Below are 13,643 nucleotides of genomic sequence, written 5' to 3' on the forward strand. Positions count from 1 at the left end.
TTCCTGACAGAAGTGGGACACCATTTGTCTATGAATGACACTTTCTTGTTAAATCCTCTTTTGTTTTATCACATCTGCTGTACTCTGTGCTGTGTGTGCTTAAATGTTCACCAAGCTACTTTTTCATAACTAACCACTGTTCCTTGTTTGCAAGAGGTACTAAAATGCCCAATTTCTAGGACCGTTTTCATTTGCATTGATTGTTATTGGATTATGAAATAAGTTAAATGCCATTTTTACCATCAAGCATAAGGCCTCACCAAAAATTACAATCCAGGTTTTTGATTCTTGAGGGTTTTTGTTTTTCTGATCCGAGAGGGATCTCTATAATCCCTTGCCTTGCTTGACTAGTTTGAGTTTGTGGATCACTGGTCTGGTTGGCAGGATATTGTCTCTGTGACTCCCAACTGAACCAACAATCTTTTGTCTGCCTCTCTACCCGTCATTCCCAAACCACCCCTCAACCCCACTCCCTTATCTTTTTTTTTTAAATCCACTCGCCTGTCCAACCACCATATTCTACCTCCACCCTACCCCCTGCCCTCCTTCACCCTCCCCATCTATCCACTCTACTATACACCTTCTCCCTCCAACCTGTTCTTCACCCCCCAACCCTTTTTATTTCCTCCTGCCTCGTTCTCTCTCATGTCAACCCTTCCACATTCCTTCTCTCTGTCCATCTCCATTCTCCAAACTACGTACCCATGCGCCCCACCAACCACCACCCACCCTGCTCGTACATCTTCCTTATACCTTTGCCTCCAACCCTCTCCACCTTGCCCGTCTTCCCTTGTGTCTGTCCTCCCACGATGCACTGTCCTCCCACCAATACCCCCCCTCTCCCTCCCTCCCACCTCCCCTATAGCTAAGACCCAAGATGGCATTGCACTAGAGATCCAGCCCTTGAAGAGTGAGGAGGCGGCCGAGTCGGAGGAAAAGGAAGAGGTCAAGGTTGTGAAGAGGGTAGTTTCCAAGAAGGAAAAGTCGGTGCTACAGGGCAAGCTCACCAGGCTGGCCGTGCAGATCGGAAAGGCTGGTGAGAACAACGCAACACCCACACATTACACAGTATCTCTCTACCGGTGGGTTTTTCTAACTTTTTGTTCCCAAGGCACACCGATGGACACGTCGAAAGCTCAAGGCAACACCTGTATTCATAGCCAAAATAGCCAATCTACAAGTTCACAATGCACTGTGATGCATTGTGAGCTTGTAGATCTGCTATTTTAGCTAGTTTTGAAAATTTGTTTTTACATATTTTAAACAAATAAATGCCATTTCAAATAAACATTCCCAAAATAGGGATGCCAGGTTGGGAAAAAATAATAATATATATATATATATGTATATAATTTATTTTTATTTATGACATGTCTCGGCAGATAAGTAAGCAATTTTACAATAACTATATTACCGCTAGGGCAGCCGTCCGGGCCGTGTGCAATCAAATGTAACGTGCGTAGATAGAAATGCTTGGGTAATGATGTTGTGCAGGCCACATCCTTGAATTAATTAAAACACTTTAAGAAGAAAATCTTATCTGGAGACCAGACAGTCATACTCCTTTTTGAACAAATATAATGCTCTTTCATAGAACAGGAGCTCAAGGTCTCTTCTCAGATAGATAGGGAGAAACACTGTATTGTTTAACCCATTCCATCCGGGAACACATCTGTGTCATTTTAGATCTATTTCGGCTATTCATTTGTTCCAGGGACCGCCAGAAGCAAAGATTTGAGTTAAAAAAGTTTGCTTAAAAATTATATATATATATTCAAAGATTTGCTCACATTTTTAAGATTTTCAAAAAATAGCAAAAAAATCTACACGCTCATTGGGCTTGTATATCTGCTATTTTTGAATAGCCAAAGTATGGTTAAGTGGCTAAAATCTAAAATGACACAGACGCTTTCCCGGATTGAATGGTTTAAAGTGTGTGAAGCACCTGTGTGTGTGTGCCATTCCAGTTTCTGCTCTTGAGACTGGAAGGTCTGGGTTCAGTCCCGGCCAAAACCATACCAAAGACTATAGGAAAATGGTACCCAGTGCCCGCCTGCTTGGCACTCAGCATCAAGGGTCATGGGAAATGTACTAGTGTCATGTCCAGGGGGTGTACTTGTACATCAAGCTGCCTCATGCCACAGAAACAGGAGATGGGCTCCTGAACTATGGGCCACATGGCTCAGGAACCGTAGGTTCCTATTAAGGCTACTTAATCCAGCAGAGAAAGATAATATACTGCTGTTATTTGATGGTGAAATAATACATACAAACATAGAAAGTGTATTCTAAGTGAAGTTGCTTTGAAACGGGTCCAACTGCAAGTGCTTCTGAAACGGCATTGGACCAAACATTATGGTACTTTCTTAACAGATTTTGGGTGAATGCTGACATGTATTCTGACACGTTTCTCTCAATATTTGATGTACAAAAACGCTAGACTGTCGTTTCCTGGAAGCGACAGTAAGATTATGCTGAACTAATCTCTGATATCCTGCACCGCATGGAACTCCAAATGTGTTTTGGGGTCAATGGTGTCTGTAAGTGACAAAGTGGGTCACATTTGTTAAAACACATAAAGTGCTTTTTGCAAAGTGGTGAGACCGTGAAGAGGCCAGGGGGCTGGTCATAAATGCACTCTGTTTTATTAGGTGCACATTTTACTGGGAACACGATTTACTCAGGAATTGAATGCATTTACTGTGTCATTTGAGTTGACCTTAATACACTCATGAGCTTTCATAAGTGTAAGTGTGGTATTCTTTAGCCATGCACCAGGTCCAGTGATAATTTGCCCTTTAATTCCTGTACAGAAATAGAATGTGGAGCAAAAACACTCACAAAAGGTGGTTGACGGGAAAGTGAAATGGAGCAGAAATATATAGTCCATGACCTTATTTATCCCGGGTAATGTGGTGTAATATAATTTTATTTCAGTGATGCGTCTGTCTCTTATGAATCTTCCCATGTCTCTAAAGCCTGATTTCTAGTTAATGACGCAGATCTGCAATCTCACAATGCGTCACAAGCTTGTAGATCTGCTGTTTTCAACACACGACACAGCAGATCTATGTCTGACAGGCTCTAAATTAAACATAATGGTCCAGCTTACTAGCTTGCCATGATGTGCGCATAACCACATTTTTAGAGTACCGTTAGTTTGTTAATTTAGTTCAGATAAAACATAGTTTAAATATTTTTCATGTTATTGTTTTATTAAAGACTGTGTAATTGAGTAACTGTAGTTACTGTGTAACCTTGTTTATTAATAAATCATAAAAAAAAAAAAAAAAAAAAAAGAGTTGACATTGCTGGAAAAAACTACTGAAAATATGGACGTTTTTAATGCATTTGCAATCTAATTCTTTTTTAGTTTCTAGCCTTCTAGTATTAACACATTCATATTTGAGCCTTTAAAAAAAAAAAGCTTTAGGTTTAGTTGGTCAAACATCTGTGATGGGAGGTGCCAACTTAATACAGTAACTGACACATTGCACTTATTTTCTCTGCACTTCATTACTACTGCAGCACACACACACACACACACACACACACACACACACACACACACACACACACTTACTTTTGTCAGTTATCGTTATTGTTGCTATTGTTAATGCTGCCGTTTTGCTGTTTTGTCCACAACATGCTGTAAAGCACATTGTGATGTCTTTCTGTATGACATGTGCTGTATAAATACAATCACCTTACTTTACACACAGTAAAATCCTCAGTGTTAATTTAACCATTTGTTAAAATGTAACCATTTGTACAAATGTATATCTGTACAACTTTGCTGAGCATCTACTAGGGTACTAAATACAAAGTATTGAATGTATATGCTGAAGGAACTGTCTGTATTTGAATGACCTTCCCTTTAACCTCTTCCTCTGACCTGCCACCCCTCTCCCTGTCCATCCAGGTCTGATCATGTCTGCCGTCACGGTCCTCATTCTGATCCTGTACTTTGTGGTGGACACCTTTGGCGTGCAAGGCCGACCCTGGATGAAGGAATGCACACCCATCTACATCCAATACTTTGTCAAATTCTTCATCATCGGTGTGACTGTGCTGGTGGTAGCAGTGCCGGAGGGTTTACCCCTGGCTGTCACCATCTCCCTGGCGTACTCTGTGAAGGTGATGATGAAGTCCCAAACAAACTCACACAGTAAAGTTTTCAGTGCTGTTTCAAGTGTGTACAAATCCAATGGGTCCATTTGGTTACAACTGTACACTCACAGTTACATTTATATATATATATATTTTTTTAAAGATTTGTCTGTGACATATACACACAGTGCATGGTTCCCTTCAGGTTGTCATAGATTTGTTTTATTATGTTTATATTTTATTATTATGTATTTATATTATGTGCACAACATTTAGCCCTTAATACAGCAAAGCTACACCTATTGTACCAACAAAAACAGCTAAACATATTTAAACATTTCTAGCATTTCCAACAATACAAGCAAGTTATTATTATTAATATTTGTAATGAGTTATTTGTTCTATACCCTCAAGGTAATGCTATAATGAATGTGGACGATGTTGTTTTTCTAATCATAATTGTTTTGTCTTTTATTTATCTTTAATTGTGTATGTGTATATGTAATATTTGTTTGATTTCCATGATACATCTCTTCAATCTCTATTGTTTTTTAATGATATTTGCTTCTTAAAGATCTTTGCTCTTATGTTTTGTTCAGGGATTAGCTTAAAATGACACATGGATGTCTTCTTATGGCCAAAGCAAATAAAGCGTGAAAGATAGCCACTAACCACCCCCCCCCCCCTCTATGTGTAGAAAATGATGAAAGATAATAACCTGGTACGTCACCTGGACGCCTGTGAGACCATGGGCAATGCCACGGCCATCTGCTCTGACAAGACGGGCACGCTGACAATGAACCGCATGACCGTGGTACAGGCCTTCATAGGGGACACGCACTACAGAACGGTGCCTGAGCCAGAGGCCATTAAACCATCAACACTGGAGGTCCTGGTCAACAGTATCGCCATCAACTCTGCTTACACCACCAAGATCCTGGTGAGGACATGGGCTTATGATGCATCATTGCAGCAGAGCAGGCACACACACACACACACACACACACACACACACACACACACACACACACACGTTGGTATTAACTCATTAAGACCTGAGGCCGATTCCACAAAATGTCTTCTAAATCCAAACAGTTTTCTGAAACACTTATGTTGCTATAATATCAGTGGTTCTCAAACCTTTTCATGTCAAGGACCCCCACCATTATATGTATTTGGCCCACGGACCACCCATTTCAAAATATTTAGTTCCAGGGACCTCCCCAGAAGCAAAGATTTGAGTTACAAATGTTCGCTTTAAAAATATATATATATTCAAAGATTTGCACACATTTTCATGATTTAAAAAAAATTGCCAAAGTATAAAATAATGGTTAAAATTGGTTCAAATCTAAATTGACAGATGCTTTCCCGGTCTTAATGGGTTAAGTAAGTCAAGAAGAGTGCAACCTTTTAGGATGGCTATTTTTTTTTTAATTATAAATGCCATTTTAAAGATTTCTTTGTGTGCCATTTTTAAGGATAACATTAACCCGTAAACGCCTAACACCTAAATGCCTAATCCTATCCCTGACCCCAACCTGAAAACCTTCCTAATTGTAGGCTATCCTTAACTCTAAAGATATTCGTTAATCATAAAAAAGTTATATTTCACTTGTGGGGTCCCTGGGGAAATGGTCCTCACAAGGTTGATTTCTCAAGTTCTACTATAGAACTTGAGCTAGTGCCAGGAGAATGATCACCTTTGCCCAAGTAATCAAGGCCCTTGGTTACAGGATGGGGGTGTGTAAACAATTCAATGTTGGTGTCTAAGCCACAGATCTGTTGTGTATATACACTAACCCAGTGGTTCTCAACCTGTGGGCCAGGTTCCACTGGTGGGCCATGAGGACATTGCAAGTGGGCACCCAAATAATCGATTGATCATTAAACTAAACATGCTCTGAAAATGCTCGTGGCATGTGGAGCAGTACATCAGAAATGCACACACATGCACATGCACTGAAGATCTTGGCTAGAGAGGTGGAGGAACATATGTGTGCACATGGGTGTTTGCACATGAATGAATGAGGCTATCCAGGTTAGTACCCATCCCACTGGACTCCAAGGAATATGAAACGTGCGTGCACACATGCACGCACGCGCGCACACACACACACACACACACACACACACACACACACACACACACACACACACACACACACACACACACACACACACACACACACACACACACACACACACAGAAATTGTATTTCTTGCGTGATTATTCATGCATATTTCTGTTGTGCACTGCAGACCCTTCATGAGTTCAGTTTTTGTGTTTTTAGTGTTTTAAGTATTTTTTTATTACCTTTTGTTCTTGAACATATGCACCTACAGTAAGCCAACACATACATGTAACACTTGTGTAGCAACTCTGACCCTCACACACTATACAGGAAAGAGCAGTTGCAATAGTCAAACAATAAGATAAAGGCTGTGTAACTAACTCTCACGGGTATCATTTTACATACATAAGACACAAAGATGTTTTTGCTTTAAATAACCCTCAGGCACACAAACATGGTCTCTCTTATCCATTTTCTTTGTGTGCTCGTTTGCTGTGTTTTTGCATTTGGATTAACATCTTCCACATAATGCACTGTGATATGACACCAAAACATGTTTATATAGAGACTTCATATCTAGCTATTTCCTGAATGTCTAGGTACCAGAGAAAGAGGGCGGCCTGCCACGCCATGTGGGCAACAAGACAGAGTGCTCCCTATTGGGCCTGGTGCTGGAATTGAAGAGGGACTACCAGCCAATCAGAGATGAGATCCCAGAGGAGAGCCTCTACAAAGTGTACACCTTTAACTCCTCCCGCAAGTCCATGAGCACCGTGCTGAAGAACGCCGATGGAGGCTTCCGCATGTACAGCAAAGGCGCCTCCGAGATCGTACTGCGCAAGTATGCAGAGTGAACTGGGACTGGAAGTGTTTGATATGAAGAGAATGGATGGATGAATTCATATCTGGATGAATGGATACAGTAGATCAATAGGTGCATGCTAGATAGATAGATGAATGAAAGAATCTATCTATTAGTTTCCTATCAAACCTGGCAGCCCTATGTTGGGCACATAAAAAAAAAAAAAATGATTTTCAAAAATGATACAGATAGCAGACTACTATTTGTCGTACAGCAAAGAATATGGGGCTAAAGTGATTAACTCATTTTTTTACTCCCCCCTTCTTGTCTTAGATGTTCCCGTATTTTGGACAACCAGGGTCAGCCACGAATCTTCAAATCTAAGGATCGTGATGAGATGGTGCGTAAAGTGATTGAGCCCATGGCTTGTGAAGGGTTGAGGACCATCTGTGTGGCCTACAGGGACTTTCCTGCCTCCGCTGGCGAGCCAGATTGGGACGCTGAAAATGACATCCTCAATGAACTCACCTGCATTGCTGTTGTCGGCATTGAAGACCCTGTGCGACCTGAGGTAGGTGGCAGGGTTGACCCCTATGTCTTAATCATAATGGGGTAATGATCAGGTGCCTGAAAACCAGCATGTTTGATGAGTTCTCATAGTTTGTGGCATAAAATTCTTGCCTCAACATCTTTTCTCACCGTTTGATGGCGTCATTTAAGTGTGGCAGTGTACAGCATTTGCTATTCTACAGGCTATTATAACAATATTATATTTGCCTTCATATTAGGATATACATTTTGTTATGCTCTATTCTCTAAATAGATTAAGCAAGTTTAAGAAGGAGCAAGATGAAACCAAAGATTTTACAAATGACCAACAGCTGTTTTGAAAAGTTAGCTAGCAACTGTTCAAAAGGATAGTGCAACAAAAAGTATAAATTAGCCTCAAGTCCCTCACACAAACACTAACACACACTAACACACACACACGCACACACAATGATTCTATGTTAGAATTAATTGGTTTAGGTGTATATACTATAGTTTGTAGTCTCTGACCTGCCGAGCTCATCATATTTAATATGTCGTACCAGTCCCCAGTGGGTCACAGGTGACATATTAAGAGTCATTACAGTTGTTAATGTCAGGAGAAGACTGATGCATAAGAGAGGTTGAAAATAGCTTCAAAGACAGTGGGCTTCACTCTTAACTCCCAATTGGGTTGAAAGGGCAGCTGAATGTCAGATAACACATCTGATAAATGTGTAATGTGTTCAAAGCTGTATAAACCATTTGAACCATTTAGATTTTTAGCCTTCAATTAGTTACTGTACTCATGTACGTGCACATGATTACCGCTACCTTTACACTGAAAGAGCAGAAAATTGTCTAATTAAGAGCTAGTGGCATACTGAATAGCTTACGACAGTATACAGTAATATGCCTTGTGTTTTATTCTGCATTCATGTGAAATTGCCTTTAGGCTATATGTTTCATAATGGATGGAAAATGTAGTCTCTATGGTTTCAATATTCAGATTAGTAAGAGAGATAGGATAGGAGATATGTAATATGTAAAATACAGTTTGGCCATTATAAGTATTATTCTCTCCTTCTGTGTGTGTATTTGTACAGGTCTATGCGTATTTGTACAGGTGTGTGTGTGGGTGGGTGGGTGCATGCGTGCGACCGTACACACACACACACACACACACACACACACACACACACACACACACACACACACACACACACACACACACACACACACACACACACACACACACATGGATATGTTTATACATTGCAAAGCATCCACAATGGCAGGGCTCCAAATGATCTATAAATAAGTAATCAGATCACTCTAATGAGGAGTGACTCTGCACAGCAGAGGGAGGTTAATTTTAGGAAACCACATATCGTACCACACGCCAATAACACCCCATGTATTCCCTGTACCACACACAGCGGGTTCAGAGGTCATGGTAGAGGCTGTCAGTGCCCCACACACTCATGCTCAGCGACGAAGATAATAGCCTGAATACAAATGGAGCAGAGATCAAAGCTGGCAAAAAGAGGGCAATGCGTTGGGGCTATTCTTTGGCAGAATAAATAACACTCTCCAAACTCACTCTAGAGCTAGGAGTATCAGCCTCGAGTACCAGGGAATTCCACAGGGAATTCTCCTTAAGAGAAGCACAATCTCTAAATCTACATTCACACATGATCTGTAATGCAATTACATGCTGTTGGGAAATATACACAGCTTTGAAACTAACCGAATGTGGTAATGTAAAAAAACTGATACCACTAAAAATGTCCATTCTGGTGTTTAACTGATTTGAGTTTTAGATTGAGTTTTATTAATTATGTATACATAACAGTGAGCACAACATTCATACCAATGAGGGCACAGATATCAAAGGTAGTTTTCATTGTTTTGAAACAAGGCTTTCAACATCTTATGCAATCATTTCTCCTCAAGATGTTTGTGACCCTTCCCTTGAGTCAAACATCTTGCAATTTCGTTTCCTCAATCACTTCCCTCGTGCTTACAATGCACAAAAGAAATGTATTTCTAATCTGAATGAATCAAAGCTTGGCTAGTCAATTATTTGTTGATACAATGCAACAGATCAGCTTTTTGGAATATTATTATTATATTAGCTGAATTCTAACTTCAAGTGGCGTAAACTGGCAACTTTGGCTGGTCACTCATTTCCATTCTTGATTAATCATTAATTTCCCATTTTTACACTTTTCCAGGTACCAGATGCTATTAGAAGGTGTCAGCGTGCTGGCATAACTGTGCGCATGGTGACTGGAGACAACATCAATACTGCCCGTGCCATTGCAACCAAGTGTGGCATCCTGACGCCCGGCGAAGACTTCATCTGTTTGGAAGGCAAAGAGTTTAACCAGCAGATCCGTAATGACCAGGGAGAGGTGAGGCTAGCCACTAGAGCAGTGGTGGACATTACTCAAAATCAATGTATGCTCATTAATGTAATTAATGCTCACATTAAAATGTAATCTATTGTTAATCAAGTACAATAACTACCACTGTGACAACCATCGCAGGGAGTGGGACATTTATTTTGGAAAGGAAAAAGAAGAATTAAAGTAATTGAGGTGGAAGCACATAATGGACTTAATTAACAAATAATACATTATATGTTGATGTTTCATACTCCAGGTGGAACAAGAGCGTCTGGATAAGGTTTGGCCGAAGCTACGTGTGCTGGCTCGCTCCTCCCCAACGGACAAACACACACTAGTCAAGGGTAAGTCGATCTGCTACCTCGATATATTTGTGGATTGCAGATTAACACAGATGATTGAATCAGTGTTGTACAGGGGTGGCACTGGCTCAGGAGGTAGAGCGAATGTTTGGGAACCAGAAAGTTCCTAGTTCGATCCCCGGGCCCTCCTGGCTTTGTGTTTTAAGTTTCCTCGAGCAAGACACTGAACCCCTAGGTTCATCGATGGCAGGTTTGTGCCATTGATGCCCCCGTCATGGGAGAGGGAATGTGAATGGGTGAATGTAACACACATTGTAGAGCACTTTAGATCAAGGCGCTTTAGTATAAAAGAAATGCAGACTAATTTCCCTTTTTACTGTGTTGGGGGAAAAAAGTCTGGAATCATAGAGAAATCAATCACTCTTTCGCAGAATGTGATCAACATGACCACTGCCAACTTCCAGGCATGTTTACAAAGACAAGGCATACCCACATCAACAGTAAACACAGGCATCACTAGTTGCTGGTTTTAGATTTCCATATGTATCCCTTCAGACAGCACCAGAAAGCAAAATGAAGAAAGTCTCCAGCCTTAACCCATTAAGACCGGGAAAGCATCTGTCATTGTCCCCGCCAGGCCGAAAGGCATGGCGAGAGAGTATGTTTTACCCTCCGTCCGTCCGTCCGTCCGTCCGTCCGTCCGTGTGTGTGTCCGTGTGTCCTGTCCGTGTGTTAGCAGCATATCTCCGGCACCGTTGGCCCAGTCGCTGCGAAACTGTGCACACACACTCCCCTGGATGCCAATTCAGAACCTCTGCCTCAAAGTTTTCACATGGGCCTGTTATAGCGCCACCTGGAGGCCGATTTGTGCAAAACCCATTTTTTTACATTACTCCTACAGATTTTATCCAAACGTCATGCAAATCGGTACACAGTATCTCTATAGTCATGTGATCAACAAGGATCTGTCCGATTTCCCATATTCCATCTTCATTGGCTAAGGTTGGCTTCCAAAATTTGCAGGATTGGTCCGTTTTAAACAAAATGCCTCAAATCATGAACGCAGCTTGTGATTTCCGTGAAATTTCACAAACACATTCCCACTAGGTCAAGGAGGAAATCCCACCCTTTTTCACATTGGCCTGTTATAGCGCCACCAGCAGGTCTAATTTAGCAAAACACATTGTTGGAACAAAATGCCTCAAATCATGAATGCAGTGTCCGATTGCCGTGAACGACCTAAGAATAAATGGCACCCTTTTCACATTGGCCTATTATAGCGCCACCAGGAGGCCACAATAACCTACCTGACCTGTGCTCCGAGGAGCACTTTTTCTAGTTTTAGATTTTAACCACTTTAACCATTATCTTATACTTTGGCTATTAAAACATAGAAGATACTGTATACAAGCTCATAACGCGGCACAGAGTGCTATGAGCTTGTAGATCAGCTATTTTTTGAAAAATCATGAAAATGTGTGCAAATCTTTGAATATATATTTTTTTAAAGCGAACATTTGTAACTCAAATCAATTTCTTTACGATTTTTGCTATTTTAGTGCTATCATAGTGCTATGAGCTTGTATCTGCTATTTTTGAATAGCCAAAGTATAAAATAATGGTTAAAGTGGTTACACAGATGCGTTCCCGGATTTAATGGGTTAAGGGCCTTCTACACCGGGGGGGGTTATTGCATATTTCAACTTTTTATGTTTTTGTTCCCTTTTTTTTCCTTTTCTTTTTTTGATATAAATGTATGCCCTAGTTCGTTGTACAGCAGTGTCATGCAAAAGTTGCGGAAATAGCCAATCTATAAGCTCACAGCGCATTGCTGCATCACGACATGCATGCTTGTAGATCTGCTATTTTTTTAACTGTTTTGAAAGTAAAAGTGGTTAAGTCAGGTTCTTTCCATTTCCCTAAAAGTAACTGTTTTGGACATACAAGGTTTACAATTGACGACAACGAAATGCATAATACTCGTTGCCAATTTTTTTATTGTTTATTCATCCCACCCCCGATGAGTAAAGACCTTTTATAAGGTTGCATTCACACCAAATGAAATAAAAACATTACGACATTGTGAGCTTGTAGATCGGCTATTTTCTGCGAAAAGATTTGGTGTAGAGGGGACCAAGAATAGACCCCTGGGGCCCCCGAGGGTTTAAGTGGTTAAATCAATGTGCTGATAGTATGCTATTTTATCATTGTCTCTTGAAATAAATACGGCTATATGTGTGATAAATAAATTAGCACCCGCCATTGATTGTTGCCCTCGATATCAAACCCAAGCTGTTGGCGAGAACTGATGCAGCCTGGCCTGAGGCTGGTAAACAGTTCAATGTTTTTTCAAATGTATTGTGATAATCTACATTTAAACGCAATTATATCCAGGGCAGGGATTTCATTGCAGCCACCCTCGCCATGGCCCTCGTTGCCCCTCTGTTTGGCTGCGTGCCCCTCGAAAAATTACATGCCCTACGGCCACAGTTGATATCACCGTTCCTCCTCAGGTAGATAGTACACCACCAGCTGTCTGGCTGAGATTCTAAACTCTTTATTGGACAGCATGAAGTGAAATGCTGCACATTTAGATTTTTTCCGTGCCTATATTCCATCTTAAAATGCCGTGGGGGGGAGAGAGAGCGCTTTGTTGACAACGTCGCCATTGGTATTTTTGCCACAGATGTGCTCGATGTTTTTTATCATTAATGTAGGCTACCCTACCCTTGTCTTGAACATTGAAACTACCATTTTACTAGAACTAGGAACTACCCAGTAGAACAAGTGAACTGCATAGCAGCTGTCTGTCTCATTGATTGTCAGTTGCAGCGCATATGTGCACATCAAATCACAGTACAAAACCCAACGCTTGATCAACAACAAAATATAGAATAATAAATGTGACAAAATCCCCAAATTATGAGTCTTAATATCCAGCAAGCAATAGAAATGAATAACTGCAAGCAAATTCAAAGTCTGTGCACAGGGCAGATCCCCACCAGGCCAGGTTGACCTAGCCAATTATTATTTAAAAACAATTCAAAATTGTGAAAATCTACAAGCTATAATTATTAATAATTAAGAAATACTATATTTTAAATAGTGAGAAATCAACTAAAGTCATTATTAGTGCATGTTCAATCACATTTTTATGAAAATAACTTGTGGGAAAAGTAGCCTACATAAAATCTCTAATCTGTGAATGTGATCCATGTGACCCCTACTTCAGTCAGTGAAGTCCAGGGCTGAACGTGACAAATATTGAGACCAATATGACTTTGTACAAATATTGGTAATTTGCCAATACATTATTCTGTGAAATAAAATGTTTATATTTTACTGATAGTTATGCTATTCTTGTACTATATTAAAATTAAATCATCCTTAACCTTCAAGTTAAATTCATGTGGCC

At 40.5% G+C, this 13,643-nt stretch overlaps 1 protein-coding gene across 1 annotated transcript in view; it reads left to right on the forward strand.

Moving 5' to 3' along the window:
• The window catches only part of atp2b4 (ATPase plasma membrane Ca2+ transporting 4), a 122,267-nt gene that overhangs the window by 75,474 nt on the left and 33,150 nt on the right, over positions 1-13,643 (forward strand). Inside the window, exons 8-14 of the mRNA XM_080425215.1 lie at positions 866-1,036; positions 3,923-4,137; positions 4,808-5,050; positions 6,785-7,026; positions 7,321-7,558; positions 9,753-9,932; positions 10,183-10,270. Coding sequence (XP_080281341.1) covers positions 866-1,036; positions 3,923-4,137; positions 4,808-5,050; positions 6,785-7,026; positions 7,321-7,558; positions 9,753-9,932; positions 10,183-10,270 — 1,377 coding nt within the window. The remainder of the gene's footprint in view (positions 1-865; positions 1,037-3,922; positions 4,138-4,807; positions 5,051-6,784; positions 7,027-7,320; positions 7,559-9,752; positions 9,933-10,182; positions 10,271-13,643) is intronic.

This window comes from Gymnoscopelus braueri (assembly GCF_963280865.1).
Source record: "Gymnoscopelus braueri genome assembly, chromosome: 3".
NCBI lineage: Eukaryota > Metazoa > Chordata > Actinopteri > Myctophiformes > Myctophidae > Gymnoscopelus > Gymnoscopelus braueri.